The sequence below is a fragment of the Pinus tabuliformis genome, chromosome 1_2 (genome assembly GCF_031772625.1).
Source record: "Pinus tabuliformis cultivar Carrire ecotype Pingquan chromosome 1_2, CPIR1, whole genome shotgun sequence".
Classification (NCBI taxonomy): Eukaryota; Viridiplantae; Streptophyta; class Pinopsida; order Pinales; family Pinaceae; genus Pinus; species Pinus tabuliformis.
In genome coordinates, this window is record NC_142298.1 from 1,024,584,227 (window position 1) to 1,024,608,971 (window position 24,745).

At 35.6% G+C, this 24,745-nt stretch overlaps 1 protein-coding gene across 2 annotated transcripts; it reads left to right on the top strand.

Moving 5' to 3' along the window:
* The first annotated feature begins 429 nt into the window (after nt 1-429).
* On the top strand, nt 430-2,630 carry LOC149209609 (uncharacterized). Of its 2 annotated transcripts, none has more exons than XM_089394299.1 (2): nt 430-1,284; nt 1,927-2,630. In XM_089394299.1, the coding sequence occupies exons 1-2, from the start codon at nt 842-844 to the stop codon at nt 2,012-2,014; spliced, it is 531 nt and encodes a 176-aa protein (XP_089250425.1). In that variant the 5' UTR covers nt 430-841; the 3' UTR covers nt 2,015-2,630. The 2 variants fall into 2 exon arrangements, with proteins under 2 accessions (XP_089250425.1, XP_089250426.1); XM_089394300.1 differs by having other exon boundaries at nt 434-1,284; nt 1,932-2,625.
* Nucleotides 2,631-24,745: the final 22,115 nt, after the last annotated feature.

The window sequence follows — 24,745 nt, forward strand, 5'->3', positions numbered from 1 at the left end:
CTCATTCATTTTAAATTATTCTCAATTATTCTCAGCAACTGAAATCTATTTATATTTGTATTTATGAAAATCGTGATATGTTGATATAATTTTTTGACAACTCATACGATTATATTTGAATTTTACAACTTCTTGTCAGCCCTGAGTTGTTAATCTGAAGTTCAGACAAAATTACAGGATATAAATATATCCTTGAATGGTCCACAATTTTCTCTAACGTCCAACAACCTAACAAGATTTGAAGTTCTACCCATCCGTTCAAGTTAAGAACAGTAGGTGGCGCTAAAAGAAAACAACACAAGTTATTCAATTTTATGCGACTCGCTTTGAGTTTTTGAGAGGTAGTTGCTTTGGAATGGTAGCTGGACGTGTATTCACAACCACGTGAAGGAAAACGTTTTAGGTTTTGACTCTTTCAAGGCAGGTAGAAGAATGTAAGACGAACAACGATTTCTCGGTTGTTATGAACTGTGTTGTCCGCTCAAAATCCTGAGGAATTAGTATTCCATTGTTGCAGTGTGGTCGGACCGAAAAAATTGTCACAGGTCACAGAGATCCACAGCTGTGCAAAAATCATTGCTGGATCGAGAGTTTTTGCAGAGAATTGGAGGTAAAGCAGTGCATAAAGATTGAGGGTGTTTTGGGCGAAAATGGTCAGAGATTGCTAGAGATGGTGAAGGGATCGATATTCTTCTATCCAATAAAAGGGCTGGTCACAAAAGTTCCCGAAGAGAGAAAATGGTCAGAAATTGCATGAGATTCAGGGCATTTTTGGCAGTGCCCAATCAGTGTTAAATGCTCAGTTGTGATTCTGAAATGGTTCTGAGAATTCAGTGGTGAAATGGAACCGAATACAGAGCGTGAACTGGAAACCGTTCCTCCAAGTTCTAATCACCATCAGCCATCGCCCACATCTTCACCACCAACACCTCCATCTCCTCTCCCTGTCAGTGTAGGTCCGGGATATCAGAACTATTTTTTCTCATCGTCCCCTTCCATTTCCCCGCCATTTTCTCCTAACTCATCCCCACAAACCTCTCCCCGGGCACCTCCTCATCAGACCATTCCACCAGCTAAGCAGTCAATACCTTCTGGTTCTGTTAAATTGCGGCCGAATCCTACTAATCCTTCTCCTTCTCCTGGTGCTGCTACAGAATTCTCACCACTTCTTCATGGTAGCTACTTTGAAGCTCCTGCGGAGAGTGTTTACAATGAGCTTCCATATGAAGACATTGAATGGCCCAGGCCCAGAAGGCATAGACCAACATCATTTTTCAGAGTATGGTAAGCAAGAAAAGCATTGTAGATTTTCACAGTTATTCATATTGTTTTGTTGAACGACTCAAACCAGTGTTTCTATTTTTGTCTCTTACTATTTTTAGTAGCATAGATTTATCTTAATTTTAGATTTTTTGTAGCATAGATTTATCTTAATTCTAGATTTTATAAATTGTATAGACAAATAAATGTGAATGAGATAAACAAAGTAGAAATCAGGTTAAATTAGAATCATGCTGTGACCAGGTGAAGTTTTCTTTTAAATATCCTTTATTCTCATTCTCAGATTAAGATAGAAACCATTATTTGATTGTATGGATTGCCTGGAACTATAACCATGGATGGTAGAACTCAGAACATTACCAGGATTGATGACAAAAACACCCTGTTCATTATAGTTCTGCCCAATCCATACAAGTTCATAATGGCATTTCTGTCTGCTGCTTAAGGTTTGTCAATTTTGATTGCATAAAATGGCCATCATAACTTAGCAGCTTAGCTTAAGGAGAGTTGTAAATTACTGGAAAAAATTATGCTTTTTAAATTTTGCAGAACTTCACTCTCTTCAACCATAGCTTCTTATTGTGTTTTTCAATCTGGCATTTAGAAGTTGAGATTGTTGTTCAATATGTTTATTTTGATTGCTAGTGCAGTTTGGAACGAATTTGCTGCTGCTGCCAGATACCAGATTGTTGCCCTCCACTATTCACAGATTAGACAAGCTGGGCAGAGATGATATATTGCTTTCATAAGCAAATTTTTATTGGATTGGCCCACCCTCAGGTTTGTTTGAGTTATTGGGTTCTCATTTTTGTAGCAGGAGTATTCAGTCCTACCTTGGGATTGGGGAAATAAAAAGTTTTGTGTAAAATTATGCCATTTTGATCAGAATCCCTTGTTTTTTCTTTACTGTAATGCTGCTGGCTGCATACACTTCATTGGCCAGGCAATTCTTTATGTCTGCAATTTTTTTTTCGAGTTGCATATTCATTTAAGTTGAACAAGATTAGAGTTCTGGTTAAACCAATAATGACATCAAGCAACGAGCACAGTGGGGAATTTGGGCCAGAGCTGGCACCATGAGATTCATGGGCAAATGGGTTGTGTGGAAAATGTTCACTGGCCCCTTTCTCAATGACCAAAAGAGTCAAATTAGCTTGTCGCTGAAAGCATTTAACTAGAATTGTGTACACTAGTTGCATGTTAAACTCGGATTTCATTCAAAAGATTTGACTTTGTATACTGATAAATTTAGGGAAAGTTTAACTTGTCTGGCATTGTGGAACGTGCTCATCTGAGCTGGATTCTCAAGTACTCCATTATAATGTCAAATAAAAAATTGCGTCATTATTCAGCTTAATATAAGTAGATTTACATATGGGTGGAGTTTCCGCTCCAAATTTGGGAAATTTCAAACTAATACACAATGCATTCCAAAAACTAATTAACAATATAACTGATTGACTGTAAAAATTTAACACAAGAAAACTAATTAACAATATAACAGATTGACTGTAAATATCTACACTCAAGCTATTTACGGATTTGTCATTTTCAGATTTACAGATTTTTTATTCTAATTAAAAATCTAGTGATTTTAATCATATTAATTTGGATGGTTGATTCTAGACATATTTCAAAATTTGATTATATGTTTTGATTAAAAATATACTTGAAATTGACCATCCAATTAAGTTAAAATTTCTTTCTGGTTAACTGTAGTCGAATATTTGTTTTTTTTATAATTTACAATATAGTGGGTATTTGCGATTTTCAATAACCAATATAGATCTATGTTAATTAAAATGTAACTTAAGTCAAAAGGATCAAATTTCTTCACGTTCAAATTTTTTAGAACAAAATATAATATATTATTTTTTATTTTTTAAATTATATTTTTGAATGATAAATAGAATATATATAAAATCAAATAAAAATTTTAACCATGATTTTTTTAAATATATATACAATTAATATAGACATAAATTAGTTCACATAAATATTCAAATAATTATTTAAATTTATAATTGAATATTTTTGAAAACATAAAATTTAAACATGTAATTCACACAATTTTTTTAATTTTAATTTTTTTTAATCTATATTATTTTTCTATTTAAAACATAATTTTTAGACTCAAACAAATAATTCCATTACTACACCCTCAAATTTTCATGTTCAGGTTTGAATAACAAATAAAAATTCTAAACCCATCCTCAAATTCTAAGCATAGTTTCGAGTCTAAGATTTGGTTGCTTGTATATAAAATATTTATAAAAAACAAGTATGAGCTGGACTCTGAACAGGCAAGATGCCTGCTATGGTGCTTGAGAATAATTGAATTCATTTCAGTACATTGGCTCTGAAGACAGTTGTTATATCAATTAACTAAAAATATTGAAGTACGTGCAGTGCTTTTAATAATGTCCAGAGTCGTTTAAAGCTTTTTGGGGCTTTGGTTAAATATTATAGGAAAAGAAAGCATCCATTAGTGTTAGAGAAGGTGATTATTATTTTAATGATGTTAGAAGGTTTCATAAATATGCGTTACCGTTTAAATTATTATTATTTTAATTTAATAAAAATATAAAAATATAAAACATCGATAGTATAAATTAAAAATATAATATAGAAAATTAAAAAAATAAAAATTAGATGAAAGATTTAATGATGATATTATTTTTTATATTTATGGTGCATTTTAAATGGTGAAACCATAAAATTTAATGTTAAAAAAATATATTAAATTTATTTATATATGAATGATTTTTTAAAAAATTATTCAAATTTCAATTCAAGAATTAAGAAAAAGTTCTATAGTAAAATATTAATTTATTTTGTTGGGTTTAAAAAAATTTCTATATAAAAGGTTAAACTTGATAGAAGTGCAAATTCAATTGAAATTTCAAGATCAATAATACCTAGATCAAGACTCTTTTAAATTAAAAAAAATAGACAATTATGCTGAACATTATTTTCATATGATTTGTTATAACAAAAATGTTGTAATGGTTAAATCACAGAAACAAATATTAATTTTGTGAGAGATTTTTTGGACGATGAACTACACTAGTTGGTTCGAAACGCGTCGACAAATGGTATTCCATGTGATTTTCGCCGAAAAATCTCTCACAAACTTGATATAGATCACAGAAACCTGAACTCTATAAATATTAATTTGTTATAATTTATTTGTTATAATTTATGTTTAAATTATATATATAGTCCTACGTTACCTGACCGAAACTATTAAAAAAATATTAAAAAAATTTAAAATTGAAAAAACATGACCATACCATACATAATGAACATAACCCAACCAAAAAAAAATATAGGCGATGCTACGTATGAAAATTTTGATTTGCAAACAAATGCGAGTGATACTAGCATATGCAACATCTTGGACTCTGTGTACAAACATATTTGTCGGCGTTCAAGTTAACATGTTGTTCTACATTCGATGCAGGTGACTAAATAGTCTTCAAGGCATTTGATTGAGCACAATATTAGTAGTTTTTAATCAAATTAACCATAGTTTTTTTATCTTACTATTTACCTATAGTTTTTGTAATTTAAAATATGATTTATATGTTATAATATTCATGAGCATTTTCAATATCATCTATATAGCATGAAAATTTGATTACAAGTAATAATTATCTATAATTTTTAAACATTGAAAATGGTTAACTTTCTTATTTTAAATTTGTGTGCTCTGATGATTTGTACGAGTCTGTTGTAACATTCTTTTGATGTCTTCCTATAAGCGATAAGAATCAACTTTCGAGGGAATGATTAAGATTTTCTTTATGTTTTTATGGAGGGACACTTATATTTTTAATATTTTTGCAAACAATGAAATCAAACTTTGATGATATCTATACTTGTGACTGAAGTAGGTGGTTTAGAAAACAAAGTAGAAAATAAAATATAGTTAAAAGATCACAACTTCACAAATACATTATGTCTATCACATTTATCCATTTATACAACGAGGGAAACAAATTTGAAACAATATTCATATACAAAAAAAATAAGATTAATGAAATGGAATTTTAGAAAGCTTTAAATAATTTCATTCATTCAAAATCATAAGATGCATAGGAGAAACATACAAGAGATTGCATGCTTATATAAGGTCTTGAAACCACAAATGTTATGACTCTTGGAATATCTTTTTATGAAACTAAAAAATATTACAAATTGAATTTTAGGTTCGAATGAAGTGTGTGCTTATCACAAAGCACAATGTTCTTAATAGTGAAATGATAAAAGGAAATGCATTTGTCCAAACATATTAGGATGGGATCTTATGGACGAATGCAATTATAGTAGTAACATGGAAGAAAAGGAGAAGTACAATATGGGATTGGTTTTAAAAATTAACAATACACTTCGTAAAGTTGGATAATCAAAGACTAACATGAAGAAAAAAAAATGCTTCAAAAATAAAATATGCTTACAAAAATGGAAGAGAAATGGTCAATAGAATGATATCTCTTTTTCACTGTTGAGAAAAGTGTTGTCATTAATGTCAAAGGAGTAGTCATTGATGTCAAGTAGTGTTTCCAATGTTTATGGAGCTTGTAGTGATTGTAGATTGTTGGATGTATGATCTAATAACTTATACTTGAAGGCATTTTATCTACATTGGATCAACTCAAATGCTCTTGCAAAGAGTATAGCTGGATAATCCTCTCAGGGTCCTTTCCAATGGTATATGACACTTGGAAAAACTTCTAAGGGATCAAGAGTAATCTCAGTTCAAAGTTCAATAGGGTTCCATAGTTGCATGGTTACACTAGATGCCAAATTGCAAACCCCCCATTAACTAATAGACACACAGCACCCCCCCACACAATTTATCTAGATTGTTGGATCGATGCTGGTGAATATATGATCATGGAACACTTGGAGGAAGGTGCATGGGAATCAGTCGTGAATATGACAAATTGCAGACCCCATATTTAATAATTGTCTAGTAGGAGGGGGGAGGGGGCACAATTAACCACCATTGTTAATCGAAAAAATGTGAGACTAATCAATGACTAGCTGATGTTGGGGTGATGGTGTGTTTTTGATGACAAACAAAAGGCACGAGATGGGAAATATCCCATTAATTGATGGATGACACGCTGCACCAGGTTTAAGTTAAGCACTTATGAATTTTTGGTGCATTGCATAGCTAACGAAGGCACGAGACAAAGAAACATTCTATCACCAAAATGTTGTGAATTTTACGTATGGGCCATTTTAATTAACAAAAGAAAATGGTGCAAAATAAATATACCCCATGATTTTCTTCCATATCATATGGTGACATCGTAAGTGATAGATGGTGAAGCATGAGTGGAGGAAATTATTGATGTGGTAGCTAGTTAGTAGGAAAAGTAAACATGATGATGATGTGTCATGATATGGAAAGGAGACATTGAATATATATTTGGCACTATTGGGTGCCTAAGTGACCCTTTTTTGGGTGACAAATGGAATCAATCATAAGGTGAAACATGACAATGTAATGGAATGGTATAACAGTTGGCAGGACAACTCCATAAGAGTGACATGTCATTGCGCTGCAGAGGTTTTAAATGAAACTCACAACATGATGGATGATGGTGTTGTGGCATTGTTAACAAATTCCACTGATGGGAATCATTTCTATTAAATGAACAACAAATTCATGTCCAGGAGCGAAGGTTTAAGTTGAGTGTTCCATGCAAACTTGGCGCGGTGGTGCATTTGGTAGACTTTGCAGACAATAATTAGTCCATTACTAGACATGAAATTTCATGGTGTGCCATAGAAGTTTGAGGTTTGCGGAGGATTATGTGAGTTGATGCAATGTGACATGGGATGGAAGGCGATAAATGAAAAACTTGTGAAATACATGTAATAATGTAAAATCAAGGCCCCATGCACTTTATGAGTAACACAAAAAAACCATGAAAAACATAGTCCCCAAACCCTCATCCATACCAAATACATGTGGTAGATAGTTGGAAATGACGTAGCAGAGAGGCAATGTGGCCCAATGATAAAGAGACACATGGTAGATAGGTGGTAGCCGAGAGATGACATGGCACATTGGCAAAGCGAGTTGTGGCAAGGGGAAATAACCATATTGGATGACCAAGTGGCCTATTTCTGGGTGATGTGTGGCAACACTTAGAGGATGCCACATGGAAAGATGATGGAAGTATGACGTCAACACAAGAAAGGCCTTTGGTAGGTAGAACATTGTTTTGAGGTCGTAGTCACATGAGCCTAAGAGGGATAAAGTTTAAGGGAGCATAAAATAATCTAGCATAGTATGAAGCTAAGCACTTTCCACACTTAATTAATTGGTCCTGGCTCAGGGACATGTGAGGTAGAGTGCCAACAGATGAGGCACTCTGTTATCCTTTGACAATTTAATGTGTGTGGTCTTATGTGAATAATGTTGAACGTTGAGGTGCCTAGTTATTGAAATTTGGCGTTCTTGGCACCAAAGTTAATTAAGGAAAGTTAAAGGCTTGTTATGACTAAGTGGATTGGACCTCGCTGATATTGTCATGTTATTTGGATGTGTAGTGGATATATCAGATAAAGAAATTCATGAATGTTGGTTGGTGATCCCACTGGAAATTCGAGGCCGAGATAAAGTGCAAAGATGAGAAAAGAAAAATTAAGGCATAAATATGAAGCAACTTAAATTTTGATAATTGGGAATGTGAAAAGACACAGCTAATGAGAGGATTGATATAAATTGATGTTTTGAGTTGTAATGCATGACTTGAATTGTTTGGGATGATAAGGAGAGCAAGAGAATGTGTTGTAGCATGTTCTGGTTTAGCGAGTAGAGTGATTGGGTGATGTAGAGAATAACTAAATAATAAGATTCATATGAGGGCCAAGAAATTTTGCCAAGCATTGGAGAAGGCTAAGTTGGGCAGAAAAGCCCAAAACAAAGCTATACGTAGATCTATGATTTGAGATGTTCTTGACTAGTAAAGAGAGAAGATATGAGTTCTAAAACACATTTAAGATTATAGAGAAATAGCTACCAAAATAGACTTGAAATATTGTGATTAGATCTAGATGTGAAAAGAGCTGTAGAGGAATGACAAACTTGAAATATGAAATAACAGACAGTATGAGGATGATGGTTGTATTGTGAAATATATGGTTGATTGAAAGTTGAAGTAGTGAGAGTCACAAGCACAAATATGAAGATTAAAGTGACAAAGTACCTATGCATATGAGTTTGAAAATGGATGACAAAGGTATCTGCAAGGTTCAAGGTTGGTTCCTACACATCAAGGAGTTGATGCTTCCTTTATGTGGGTGCTTGATAAATAACTTGGGGTTTGGTGCTTCCTATAAGTAGTTCTTTCAAATTAGGGAGTTGGTGCTTCCTACAGGTTAGGGCCTACAAATGAGGGAGTGGTTCCTTCTTGTTGGTGCCAGCAAAATAATGTAAGAGTAGGTTGGATCTTTCATTTGCATAAATAACTAAAAAGAAGATTGAAGGTTTTCTCCCTTTATGGGTTTCCATGTAAAAATTAGTGTCTCATATGTGTATGACCTCTCTAGTGTTGTTATGCGATTTCTAAGTTGATTACATGGTTGATTGCTAACTAAATTGAAATAGTGTATATTGGTAATAATTGTAAAAATTTGTCATGATACTGATGCACCCCCACTCTCAATATTATCTTGGTTTTTAATTGGTATAAAAGTAGGTTTCTTCATGAACAATTTAACTGATGGAAGGTAGATCCAAATAATTATGGAAAATAGAAGACAAAATAAGAAGATTCCATCCTAGAAGAAAATAAATCATATCAAAGGTTGTGATTATATAAGAAATGTATTAGATGTGGTAGAAGTGCCAAGAGATTCCAATGAAGTCAATCTATTCCTGATCATGGATGGAGAAGAGAAATTAGATGTAGCGCAATCTACTCTAGAAAGCAGATCACAATAGACCATGGCTAATCAAGTTTGTCTTACCCCAAAGGGAATACCATTTTTTAATAAAGAAGGTTATGTATTTTGGAAGGTAATAATGGAAGCCTATTTAATGGATTTTTATTTAGATGCATGGTTATCTGTAAAACATGGAGTAAGGAATGAATATGATATATAAGAAAAGAATATTATCTTGAAAGGATTATCACATTCAGACTCTGATAAAGTGATACGTTGTGAGAATGCAAAATAAATGCTAGATAAGTTGCATTGTATATATGAAGGAGAAAATCAACATGCATTAGTAAAGATTGAAGAGCCTAGCTGCTCAAGTAATAAATCAAATCATGAGGAAGACTCCCCTATCATAAATTCTCAAGTTGTTGATCATTTAGAGGATAAAGCTTGAGGTAAAGAAATTACTAATGAGGAGTGATCTATAAGTGAGTTGTTGTTATGATGTAAATGTAAAAGATCAAGTCAGCTTACTTAATTTTTCAAATGAAAGTTCAACGAATAGTTGTAATAAAGGAGTACTAGAAGTTAATGAGTGTACATCTAGTAGTGATGAAGAAGGAATATTTCTTATGCCTATGAAAGAGATTTTAGCATCAGAAAGTGAAATAAATTGTGGTTGTGAACTTGCTAGTTTCCTTGATGAGATAAATGAAGAAGAAGATCTTGATGAAGAAATATTTTTAATAATAAAACTAACATTTGCTCTAGAGGAGATTGAGAAGCTTACAAAAATTAATCATAAACAAAAGGACTTGCTATATGAATATGAGATCGAGAATCAAGATTTTGAAGTAACTATTATTACTTTGAAGACTCAATAAGAAGATGTTAGAAGAATGAATGAGGTAATGACAAATCAATTGACTGAATGAGAGGCTCATTATGAGAAAGTAGAATCTAATATTGTTTCACTAAGAAATTATCTAAGGAAAGCTAAAGATCAACTAAATCAATATCAATAGAGCACTAGAATCTTGGATGGAATTCTTAGCAACCAAAGATCCCCTCTCATCAAGATTACTGTGGGATTCAAATATGAATCAAACTTTGAGAAAGCAAAAGTCAAAGAATCAGTCACCCATGTTGAGGCAGTCAAAGGATCCAATAACAATAAATTTAACGTAAGTGATGGAAATCAATAATAGGAAGGAAATTGACAACAACAAGTTAAAGTGAATAACAACCATTGGGAGCAACAGAAACAAGGAATAATAAAGAACATAAATATATATTAGTAACAACAAAGAATTGTTCATAAATGTAATTTGAATATCGATAGAGATTGAGTGAATGACCAACAACGATTCTATCCCCCTCAAGGACAAAGTAATCAAAGATTCATAAATCTCTCTTCTCAAAGGAAAAATGTCCCCAAGTATCAAAGCATTTTCAATGGATATTGTTTTTATTGCAATAATTTTGGACACAAAATAACAAGTTGTATATATTATGCAAGAAATTAAACTGTGTTGACTAGCAACAACCATAGAATATATAGGAAGTCAAAGAATGGATATATAAACAAAAATAGAGGATATTGTGAAGATATCATTAGGAAGTCAAAGAATGGATATATAAACAAAAATAGAGGATATTGTGAAGATATCATTAGGAATTGCAATTCCTTTTCTTCTCTCTTAAATCATTTTGAATGCTACAAGTGTGGAAATTATGGACACAAAGAAATAGAATGTAGATATGGAAAAGTAAGACCTCCCTCTATGAATGAGCAAGTAAAAGAAGTAACTCAATCATTGAAGGAAAAGAAGCATAAAAAGATAGAAGAGGAATAATTTGCACTCTATGCTAGAATTTGTGCAATGGATAAGCCAAGATCTAATAAGAGTAATGGTAGACTAATGAATCTCCCTGAAGGTATCAAAGATGAAAATCATAAAATTCAAGCAATCAGAAGTAGAAGCATCCCAATTAGTCCTATGCAGATCAAGCAGAATGAAAGAAATATGGAAAAGAAAGGAAGAACAAGAAAATTGCAATATAGCCCTATGTGCACAAGAAAAAAATGATCAATGGTATATTGATAATATAAGTTCTCATCACATGACTGGAGATAAGAACAAGTTCCTTTATTTAAAGGAATTTAAGCATGGCAGATATATTCTTCAAAATGGTGCATTAGTTAAAGTATTGGGAAAAGGCCTAGTTAGCCTTGACAATGAAAATGGTAAGTCTAAAGATGTCTGTTGGTTGAAGGTTTAAAGCACAATATGGTATGTGTAAGTAAAATGTTGGATAGTGGACATAAGGTCATATTTTATTCTAGAGGCTACAAAATAAGGAAGGAAGAAATTGGAAAATTGGTAGTAATAACAACAAGGACCCCAAGCAATGCATATGTCCTTGATAAAGACAAGTCCAAAAAATGCAATAAGTGAGTACTATTATCTCTCCCAGCTTATTAGTAAAATAAAAGTGAGGGATATCACCACCTTGGGACAGAAGGGATAATGAAGCCAACATAGTCACAAGGGGAGTACACAACAACATCCCAAATTACATGAAGAATATAAGAATCATTGAATTTGAGCTACAATAGAATAATGGTGTGTTAAAAAGCCAAAAAGTAAAGAAAGTTCCACATGAACAACTGAAAGCAACAACATGCACCATCCATTGGTTTAGAAAAGAATTGATTGCTCAAGAAAATCACAAATTGAAATTGTAAAGTGTTTAGAGGGAGAAAACATTTAATTTCGCATGTCCCTTGTTATCAATTGGTATCTTGGTGCCAATTGGTATTCTTTGGTTCAGAAGTAATAGCCTCTTGTATGTTGGACAACTCCTTTAAGGGGAGCATGATAAAAAGAGAAGACTAGTCAGTTATTAGCTTCCAAATCCATGCACTAGAGAAGCAACCATGGAAAGTGAAACTTCCAGGGGGAGAAGAGCTCAAACATTGGAGTTAATGGAGCCTCTGATATCAAAGAAATGGAAGCGGTATCTAGTAGAAAGAGGAAGTGTGAATAGTCAAATGAGAAGAAACACTAATAGAGACATTTATACTATAGTTATTTGGTAGAGAGATAAATTGGCTTCTCACAAGCAAAGGAGGAGCATGAGTTTATAGTAGCAATGGAGAAGTGAACATCCTATTACAGGGAATATCTCCTCAAAAGGAAAATATGAGGAAGATATTATTCAATCCATTTTCCATTGACATCAAAGGGAGAGAGTTAGCAAACATTGGAGAATGTCATATAGATAGACATGGGAGAATGAGCAAACATTAGTAGCATTCCAGGTGGAGTGTTGCCAAGTAGTATTGTCATCAATGCCAAAAGGGAATATTTTTGAGAAAAGTGTTGTAATTGATGTCAAAGGAGTAGTCATTGATGTCAAGTAGTGTTAAGTTCGGGGGGGCTTGTTGGAGACTATTGTGCAGGATGAAAATTGTTGTCGTTGGTGTCAAGTAATCATTGTTGATGTGTTTACAGTGTTTGCAGAGTCTTGTAATGATTGTAGATTGTTGTACGTATGATCTAATGGCCTATATTTGAAGGAATTTTGTTTATAGTGGATCAACTCAATTTCTCTTGCAAATATTATAGTTGGATAGTCCTCTGAGAGACATTTCCAACAATATATGGCACTTAGGAAAAATCTTATTCCTTCAAATTTCGATAGGGTTCCATAGTTGCATGGTTCCACTGAATGCCAAATTGTGTATCACCCCTGCTATTAACTATTGGACACACAAGGGATGCTCCAATTTATATAGACCATTGGATCGGAGTTGGTGAAGATCTAGCTGTGGAATGCTTGGAGGAAGGTGCACGAGAGTCAATCGTGAATATGAAAAATTGCTAACCCCGCCACTTTGTTAATTGTCGAGTAGGGAAGGGGGGTCATAATTAACTGCAATTGTTTATCAAGTGGAGTTGAGGCTAATTAGTGGCCAACCGATGTTCATGCGAGGCGCATTTCCAATGGAACACCCTCCTCCCACATCCGCCCAAGTAACCATGCTTACCGAGTTAAACATGATATGAGAGGCTACAATGATTTGAACTCCTATGTGACATTAAGGAAGTGGAATTGACGGAACGTCACACATAGTCATCCAACATCATCAATAGAACCCTTAGGAGACAAGTCAACCACTCAGACAACCTATCCCTGGTTCCCACTGTTGTTTTGGATCTCTTAGGCCATAGTCCCTGTCATGCTATGGGCAAGGGAGCGACCAACAACCCAAAGCCACTCTCACATGCTTTCCTGCAAGTGACCAGAGACCAAAATTGCCAATTCTGTGTCAGTGACCCCGAGATTCTAGCCACTTTCCTAAGCCCAAAGCCCAAGCCACTGCCCAAAATGGAGTGATAGCTGGAAATCATTAAAAATACAGGGAAACAATAATGAAAAAGCAATAAGATGAACAAGACCATAACCAGACTCCCACTAGCCATGCCAAGCATTTCGGAAAACATATCATCAACATGTAACCTGCAGGTGTAAACAACAAAATTAAGTGTAGGAATATCATAATTATCTTAGAATCATTATGAACCATTGTTCCCTCATGTGATTTGCTGCATTATCATATATTAGGCCATAGATACACTATCCATTCATTTACAAGTAAAAACATGCTGAGATCCATACATAGTTGTTGTCATAAAATATACATATAACCAACATAATAGGAATAGAATTACCATAAAAATCCACATATACATCAATACATTTGCACATGAAAATCAAGGGAATGAATTTCTCATTAATGAATGCAATAATCCAACTGGATATGGGACTACCATGTTCCACCCGACCATAGAATGGCTGAGCCAAATCTCTCTTTAGCCATTCACCCCCATTCCATATTCCAAGCATGAATGTGGGACTCAAACCAAAAGAACCAACCAAGGCATACCGAGGCTAAACCATCTCACCCTCATCAATAGAAACCAGGCTTTACCGTAATCCATCCCGGATCACTAGGCCAACACAATGAACACACCATAACAGTGTTCCTCTTGCCTTCTTTGCCTTTCTTGCTCAAATGCAAAAAGGCTCCAAGAAAACTCTAAGTGTCTAAGAGTAAGAGAGAGAGAGAATAATGAGAGAGATCCAAAGCTAAACTGACAAAAGTTTACCAAATGATCCTCAGAAGCCTTTTTATCAACGAGTCCTCTATTTCTTCATTTTCCATTATTTTCCTTCATTTTCCTCCTCACTTGCAACCTGTGACCTTTCACCTCCCTTTTCTCCTAATTGCCATTATTTTCATAAATAAATATACCAAAAGTGTCATTTTTCCTTTCCAAAGCCTTAGCCATTGCCTTTGCCAATTTCCTTAGCCATAAACAACCAAATGAACACCCCTTAGGATGTCTTTCCCAACATATAGCTTGGAATAAGTGTCCCATCAACTGTGGTTATTGTTTTTAACTTTTATTACATGGAATTTTCACCAGGGTTGTTACAAAACCCTCCCCCTTGGGGGAACACCATCCTCAATGTTCAATGACACCTATAACCAACACGACCGTTGAAAACAAAACATACTACCCATGGAGCTTTATAACATAGCTCGTTGTAGTATTTACAATGAAAAATCTACTAAAAACAAAACATCATGACAACATGATAACATACCACATAGTGGAGCTTTATAACATAGCTCATTACAGTATTTACAATAACCACATATACACATATGCACATTTTGTAAACCAACAAATAAAAGGATACAATGCCCATATAAATCAACAAGGCAATCCAAAGGATCACACCTCCACCCTTAAAGTAATACTAGGATTCACCTCCTTCCCAGGAAGTCCATAATCCACTGCAAAGTCAAATCGGCATCCAGTGTCCAGCGCTATAATCCTACACCACTTGTCCTCTCAGTGAACAGTTACTGACTCAGTGCTCCAGGGCGCACTCCCAATATTCATCTGATTCCATCTGGCAATGCTAATGACCAAAACAAATCCATGTGTGACCTTCCCTTCTCTGCTGAGTAGTCCCTCAGGAATCTGGTCACCCCTTTCGTGCGGTCAGCCACCTTCTAAGTTCCACTAGCACTCCCATCCCGAGCAGTCCATCCCTTGGCAAGGCTTCCTCGCATCGGAATATACAAAAACCAAGGAGTATCCTTGCCTTAAAACCAGCATACTAGTCATAGCATGCTCATGGAAATCAATGGTCACTATTGGGTACTAGTGTTCCACAATGGCCCTGCTCCTGAAGTGATTTACCAGCATATTGTTGCATTTTCCCATTTATTTTGTTGTTGCTTCCAATTCTTGTAGCCGATTTCAACCACTCAACCAGGCATGCTCATGCATTCTTGTTCCAAGCACATAATTTCCTTTAGATTTAAAAGAAATTGAAATAACTTCAAATCATACCTCATTGGTAGCTCATCAATAAGGTACACTTGCAATATTGTTTGTTTCCTGTCACCACAAGTAAAACTAGCATATTTGACCAAATCAACATGTATAGAAATATCACATTAGGTCAGCTCAAAACATAACCATCATAAATCACATGTAACCATCATAAACCACAATCATAAATCACATGCATAATAAAACTAAAATACAATACTGATACTTGTCCTTCATCGATCCTTACTTTTGCCTTTGTTCTTTCTGTACACATACCAGATTGATTGCCACACCCGAAAACACTCAGTTCCTTATCCTCAACCATGTGCACATACACATATTGTACATCCCACACATACAACCACACACGACATACCACACCATGCAATACATGCATTCACACCTGACATACAACACATACACCTACACCCAGTGTACAACACAACACAATACATACATACACCCACACTCGATGTACAATACAAGACAATACATACTCCTACATCCGGTGTATGACACAACACAACACGTATACGTACACAATGTACATCACAAGACATACATCTGCACACAACGTGCGACATCACAAAATGCATACACATACATCCGATATACAACACAACTCATACATCTATACCCGATGTACAATGCCACAAAATACATGTACCCACACAGAGTACAACACAATAAGTACGCATGTCATGCCACCACAACTACACAATACACATACATATTACTGCATGCCCGCAACACAACATGTATGACATGCACTCAATCCCACATGTACACCAGTACCATATGTACAACATGTACACAGTACCACCTGTATAAAGCACCACCTGCGCAATATGTGCACAACATTACATGTACATGATGCCACCTACATAATGTGTACACAACGCCACATGTACACTACACCACTTGTACAACATGTACACATTATCACATGTACATAGTACCACATGCACGACATGTATGCGACACCACATGTACATAGCACCACATGCATGACATGTACACAACACCACCTACACATAGTGCCACTTGTACAACATGTACACAACACCACATGCCCACAACACCACTTGTACAATCATGCACACAACACCATATGTACATAGCACCACATGTACAACATGCACACAACACCACAAGTACATAGCACTGCATATCCAACATGTACATAACATCATTTGTATATAGCACCGCATATCCATCATGCACAGAGCACCATATGCACACAATACAATATGTACACAACACTGCATATCTAACATGTACATAACACCATCTATACCTAGCATTGCATATGCACAACACTATTTGCACCATCATGTACACAACATTGCATAAACAACATGTATACACACTGCATATGCACAATATTGCATGCGCACATCATCATAGATGCAACATGTACAACATATAAAACATATGCACAACAATAATACCACACATGCGAAACCATACTGTCCTTACCAAGAAGCCTTCTTCCAGTATTTTATTCATACTTATCCTAGCATGCCGCAGACCACATTGATTTCATTTTGTTGATGTATCCCTTCATATAACCTATCCATAACATAGACATATTATAATCACATAATATCAACTTATAACCGTATGCTATTGGCCTTGTATATTTGTGATGAAAAGAGATCTGGGTATAAGCCCAAAATCCCCTTTCTTAAATAAATCTCAACTAAATCATAGCAAGGGTTGAGATTTTTTACGCCATAGGAGTTTTAAGCCAAGAAGATAGACCAATAGCTTATTTCAGCGAAAAGCTAAATGATGCAAAAAATAAGTATTCTTCTTATGATAAGGAGTTTTACGTAGTTGTGCAAGCATTAAAGAAATGGAGGCATTATTTAATGTCAAAAGAATTTATTCTTTATACAGATAACCATGCATTGCAGTTTATAATGCAGCAGCCAAAACTCAGTCAGAGACATGCTAAATGGGTAGAATATCTTCAAAGCTTTCATTTTGTGTTGAAGCATATAACTGGATAGTCAAACAAAGTTGCAGATGCCTTAAGTAGGAGAAATGTATTGCTTCAAGAAAGTCAAATCCAAGTGTTGGGTTTTGATTTTCTCAAGGAATTATATGAGACCGATTCAGATTTTAAAGAGGCATTTGAGGCTTATAAAAATCCTATCTTGGCGGATAGGAGCAAGTGGTTGGATTATTTCCTACAAGATGGACTATTATTTAAGAAAAATCAGCGGTGCATACCAACTTGTTCAATGAGAGAAAATTTAATCAAAGAGAAGCATAGTGGAGGACTTGCAGGACATTTTGGTACAGAAAAGACTTTTGAGCAACTCAACAGATTTTATTTTTGGCCGAAAATGAAATCTAAAGTGGAGAAGTGTGTAAGAAATTGTAAAGTCTACCAATATGCAAAAGGAAGGAGCTAGAACACAGGGTTGTATATTCCATTGCCAATTCCAGATAGGCCTTGGGATATGGTAAGTATGGATTTTGTGTTGGGATTACCAAAGACTCAAAGAGGTTATGATTCAATCTTTGTTGTAGTGGACAGATTTTCAAAAATGGCACACATTATTCCTCGTTATAAAACTAGTGATGCTTCTCACATTGCTAACTTGTTTTTAAAAGAGATTGTAAGATTGCATGGGTTGCCCAAAAGCATTGTTTCAGACAGGGATTCAAAGTTCATTGGACATTTCTGGAGAACACTATGGAAGAAGCTGGGAACTAAATTAAATTTCAGTTCTGCCTATCATCCACAAACTGATGGACAGACTGAAGTTGTGAACAGAAGTTTAAGCAATCTTCTGAGGAGCCTTACTGTAGAGCATCCAAAGCAGTGGGATCAGGTGTTACCACAAGTTGAGTATGCATATAAAGGCTTTTTACCTTAAAATCTTCGCAAACCTTGCAACATAGGCATCAAGCCTTAAGACCCCCGCAGCCACATATATAAACATACACGGAACACTATAAAACCCCGCTCCAATTGATACACACGGATTTCAAATATTATAGCTCCGTCTATATATATATCGGCGGTTCCGGCTTTCGGCGATCGCAACAATCCTTTGACTCCAACCTCCGATGCGATGCGGACTCGACGCCTTTATCAGCTCCTTCCTATACTGATTTCGGATCTGCCATATCGGCGGATTCGTATCGGCGGGTTTGTAATACAAAGGGTCTGTGGACCCGACGATCCTTTAAGCTCCGCTCTATAATGTTTCGGCTCCGAAAGTCGGAGCTCCCACTTCACAAGGTTAACGGTCCCTTCGGACCCGACGCCTTTACATGTTGTGCTCTATAATACGATTTCGGGTCCGGAAGATCGCGATTTCATTAATCGCTGCTCCGAAACGATACAAGGCCTCTGCGGACCCGATGGCCCTTATACTCGGCTTTATAGTGGTTTCGGCTCCGGACTGTCGGAGCTTACACTTCGGCAGTCTCAAAGCTTCTCCTCCGATGCGAAAGTAGGGTCGGACCCGATATAATAACTGGCCAACTTAATAACTTTTTCAATTCCGCCAATGTCCCGCCAAGGGAAAATATTAAGAATTCTCTGTGTAAACAGAAATATATACAGAGCCTTATAAAATGACTTAAGCCAGCATAAATATGACGAAATCAAAGGGAAATGATTCCAAGGCCTTAATCACACATCATGCAGTATAGCCAAGGCGCATTCATCAACTTCCAACTCACAGTAACCTGTTAGCCGATACACGCAGGTATACAAGTTTTCAATTAACAGAAAGTCTTTAACACAGATACACGGAGAAAGAAACTTCCCAAGGATCAGAAACTCTGCATATATTAATATGAATGCATGAAATTACATTGAGAGACTTGAGCTCTCGCACAACCACACACACACAGGCCAGATTTTCCTCACGAATGGCCTTCTCTCTCACAGGCCCGATTATCAATACTGGTGGCCTCTTCTCTCATAAGCCAAATTCTCAACACTAGTGGCCTCCTCCTTGCCCGTAGGCTTACATACATATATATAAAACTGGGATTGGATTACTAATCCCATCCTTTCCCCTAAATTACTCCAATAAAAGCTCTAACTCCTACATGCAATGCATACAAAAAGTCTCTTGAGGCTTTATTCCATCTTTTCCTGTTTTAAACCAAGAAAAGCCTCCTTATCCCTTAATGGTCCACATTCATTGCTTTTATGCCTAAAAGCTCTCCCTATATTCTCATTTATTTATTTTGAGAATATCTAATTAATCACACTTAACAGCCTAAATATTAAACTGACTTGTAACTTAGGAAAATAATTCTAAAAATGCTTAACCCCCTATGTCTATATTTACAATGATTTTCCCTTGGGCTGAATGCTCCTGCATCAATTTGTCATGACTACTCTTCTCAATTGATTCCTCGTAAGACAAGGAACCTCTTCATGCCATCCACCTGCATAAGAAATCGTTCTGCCACAAGAACAATTCTTGATGATCTGTCAAACAGTGACATAGATACATGGATACATACATACATATACGTAAAAATTATCATAAACAATCATGATCCTATTAGACAATGATATGCATACATACATATATATACACATAAATGTTAGTGTTAATAATCATGATCCATGATGACCTTGTCAAACATGACATACATACACACCTACATGTATACATATATAAACATCAACATAATCATGATCATAACATAATTACCAGATATCAAGGTCAAGGTTTAAGAGAACTTCCTTTATTCATGCAACACATGCACAATATTAAGAATAGTCATTCCCAACATAGCCAAGGCATCTGATGCCTCAGATCCATTTACTTTACCTTTTTTATTACCTTTCCCATTACTGTTTTTTCATCGTCCATTTACCACAATGGACCCAACCAGTCCAACCGATTGTCATAGTCTTACCTTCTGTTGTGCTTACTCATGCTCCGAGCTTCATTTGAATCTTAAATTACCTTTCGAGTACCAATCAGCTCTCCCTGACCTCCATTAACTTTCCTCTTTCTCAACCAATTCCGAAGACTCAAAACAATAAAAGGAAAGACCGAGAAGAAAAACAAGAAGAAAACCATGGAAAAGCAACAACACTATGACACCACAAACAAAGTGACATGATCGTGCACTAGACATAACAAAACTGCAAATCAAGCACAAGCAAATCAAAAAGACCAAAAGCACAAGACTAAAAATAGACACCATGACTCAATCCCCATGGTTCCTAGGGAAAGCTCAACTTGAGTCTTCTTCAATATTTCATGGCACTCTCTTGCCATGTGACCCCTGCATGATACTACCATAAACACATAATTGTTAGTGCACAAATAAACATAACAACATACTAGTTACCTTACCTTGTTGTGCCAACCACATTGCTTGCAATTGAACACATCCACACCATATCTCAAGGGACTCCAATCCTTTGACGGATTTACTTGTAACTAAATACTAGCTAATATACCTGTCAAGTACATGTTCATGAATCTAGCACATATCCACATAATGTCAGATGAGATCAAAGTTAAGAAGAATCCTTATATGCAAAGCACTCATTTGTTTGGAATTAGGGTTTCCCAACATAACCAAAGTAATTCTTGCCCAATTCCTTTCTTTTTCCCTTTTGGCCTTGTTGCAATCGAGGCTTACTATGCATTTTCACATCACCCAACTGTTAGTTATATAAACACATCAACTATTACCTTAGCACACTAATACCAAGCATGTTTCCTGCAACAAATGACACATGTCAACCATGTGTTCCAAACATCAATACAATCATATGTATCAATTTGAAATCAACCTTTACCAAGACTAACAATCATGTCATAATCCATAGTCAACTCATAGTCATTAGAAATAATGCTACAACTGTCACCTACTATACTCAAGTACATATCAACTGTCTGAACACATATGTGCTAGTAAAACCATCTTAAAGCAAGATCATTAGAATGCATACTTATATTATGAAATTCATCAAACATTCAACCAACTTGCAAACATACCATGTTAAATAAATCAACTAGACACCAAACACTCAAACACCAAATAAACGTCATAATAAAAAAACCAAGCACCAAATATATGACATAAGCAACCTCATACCTTAATGTATCTCAGGGGAGGCTATCTTGTCATCACAATCAATCTAGGTTAATACAATACAACTTCACAACATATAAATTCAAACATAAATCATGATATCCATAATAGTGACTAACTAACATGTTCACGTCATAAGCTCATAAGCATTTGTCGTTCATGCATAACAGTCACATATGTACGTTCAATCTAGATTAGTACGACACCATATCAAAACTATGTCGACTTATACTTGAATATTGCAACCATAACCATTTGCATATGTCAAGCCACGTTAACACAATACATATAACATCAAGATCTTCAATGCAATGAACATAACCATCACACATATGACCAATCCAAATTACAACATCAAGATCTCAATGAGATAACACTAATCATCAAGTTAATAACATATAACAACAATAAGTTATATATCATGCTCATCAATAACACATAACTTAATCATCAAGTTATCTAACATAAAACAACAATAGCAATGCATACAACCACAGGTTACCATCATTCTTGACTATTCAACACATGTGCATATGACTATACTAATCAACTATCATCTGTCATGTATGTAACCATAACATCAAAATACATATACATAAACCTAATGTATATAATAATCCTTAACTTACATACCTGCATGCCAAACATACAATACATGTATGACGATCTTCTCTTGCCTTGAGGTCCAATGTTGCAGCTTCACTTTAATGATTTGCATCTCATATTCTATCTCATCCAACACATTAGCATCATAACAACCAATAGCATCATGATGACCTAACTTTCATACCATGACTTCACAAGGCATGTTTTACCTATTGTTCATGCATACTATAACCAAGACCATACATGCATAACCACTGCATATGGACATATAACACATGAGTACAAAACCATATACACCTCATTTTAGCTAGAGTCCAATAATCAATGCATGACCATATAAAATACACAAACCATGACCTCATCCATGAAAACAACAACCATTACGTCACTGTACGCATTGCCACATGCAACCATCATCATGCATAAGCAACACCTAATCAACTACACATACGCATAGGCACATGTAGTCGATCATAAGCGATCAATTCTTGTAACTAACCTACAAGATTGATACATGTCATCAAGCATACAAGAATGCAAACTACCATACAAGAATGTAATAAAGTGACATATAACAATATGTAATTAGTCATATTCTCATGATGATGCATTCCACACAATCAATATCAAGTTCCTCATGACAACCTTACTAACCCCATGATCAACATTATGCCATGCAACAAGCATATGGAATGCAAGTGTAAGAGACACACATGCAACTGACATACATGCATGACCAACGCGCACCACCCATCCAGTCCGAGAGGTGAACCATGTTTTGATACCACTCTATAACACCCTCCTCCCACATCCACCAAGTAACCATGCTTATTGGGGTAAACATGAGACGAGAGGCTACTATGATCTGATTCGACCTCCTATGTGACGTTAAGGAAGTGGAATCGATGAAACATCACACACAGTCATCCAACATCATCAACAGAACCCTCAGGAGACAAGTCATCCACTCAGACAGCCTGTCTTTGGGTCCCACTATTGTTCTGGATCTCTTAGGCCATAGTCACTCTCATGCTATGGGCAAGGGAGCGACCAACAATATAAAGTCACTCTAACAGGCTTGCCTGCCAGCGACCATATACTAAAATTTTCAGTTTTTTGCTAGCGACCCTACGATTTAAGCCACTTTTTCAGGCCCAGAGCCCAGGTCACTACCCATAATGGAGTGATAGCTTGAAATCATTAAAAATATAGGGAAACAATGATGCAAAATAAATAATTTGAAAAAGACCATAACTAGACCCATACTAGCCATGTCAGGCATTTCATCAAACATATCATCAACATGTAACCTACATGTGTAAACAACAAAATTAAGTGTAGGGATCTCATACTTATCTGAGAATCGTTATGAACCATTGTTCCCTTATGTCATTTGTTGTATTATCATCTATTAGGCCATAGAGACAATATCCATTCATTTACAAGTAAAAACATGCTAAGAGCCATACATAGTTGTTGTCATAGAATATACATATAACCAGCATAATAGGAACATAATTACCATAAACATATGAGCCATCAAAATCCACATATACATCAATACATTTTCACATGAAAATAAGGGGAATTAATTTCTCATTAATGAATGCAATAAACCAATTGGAGATGGGACTACCACGTTCCACCCAACCATAGAATGTCTGAGCCAAGTCTCTCTTTAGCCATTCACCCCTGTGCCATATTACAAGCATGAATGTTGGACTCAAACCAAAGGAACCAACGAGGGCATACTGAGGCTAAACCACCTCACCCTCATCAATAGAAACCATGCTTTACCGTAATCCATTTTGGATCACTAGGCCAACACACTGAACACATCATAACAGGCTTTACCATGATATCCACTTGATCACTAGGCCAAACAAGCATGGATGCCACCATATTTCTCCACCTACACCATGATTAATTTTCCTGTCTCCTAGTCTCTTAGGCTTTACCACAATCCAAACTTAGATTACTAGGCCCTAAACCGAGACCCACTCTCTGTGATTTACCACATATTCAAAACCTGAGATTACTAGGCCCAACAGAGAGAAAACCACTTCTTCGATTTATCATATATCTTTCCATCCATATGAAAGGATTCCTAGGGCCACCGAGGCAACACAATCCTAGATTTACCACAACCCACAGTCTCCCTCAGGGGTCACTAGGCCAGTGGCTTTACCATGACCCATAGTCTGGTTCAGGGACCACTAGGCCATGTGCTCTATCATTCAGAGATCCACTCCACTCAGCATCGAATCCATCCAACAATCTAGTTCAACCAAAAAATGAGAACCCCATCACACCATGGTTATCTAGAAATGGAAAGGTTAGGCTAAAAGCATTGTTACACTTGTAAAAACCCATGCCATGATAGAAAATAACCACATGCAATGCCATGCATGCCAAATATAGCAAGGAAAACAAAC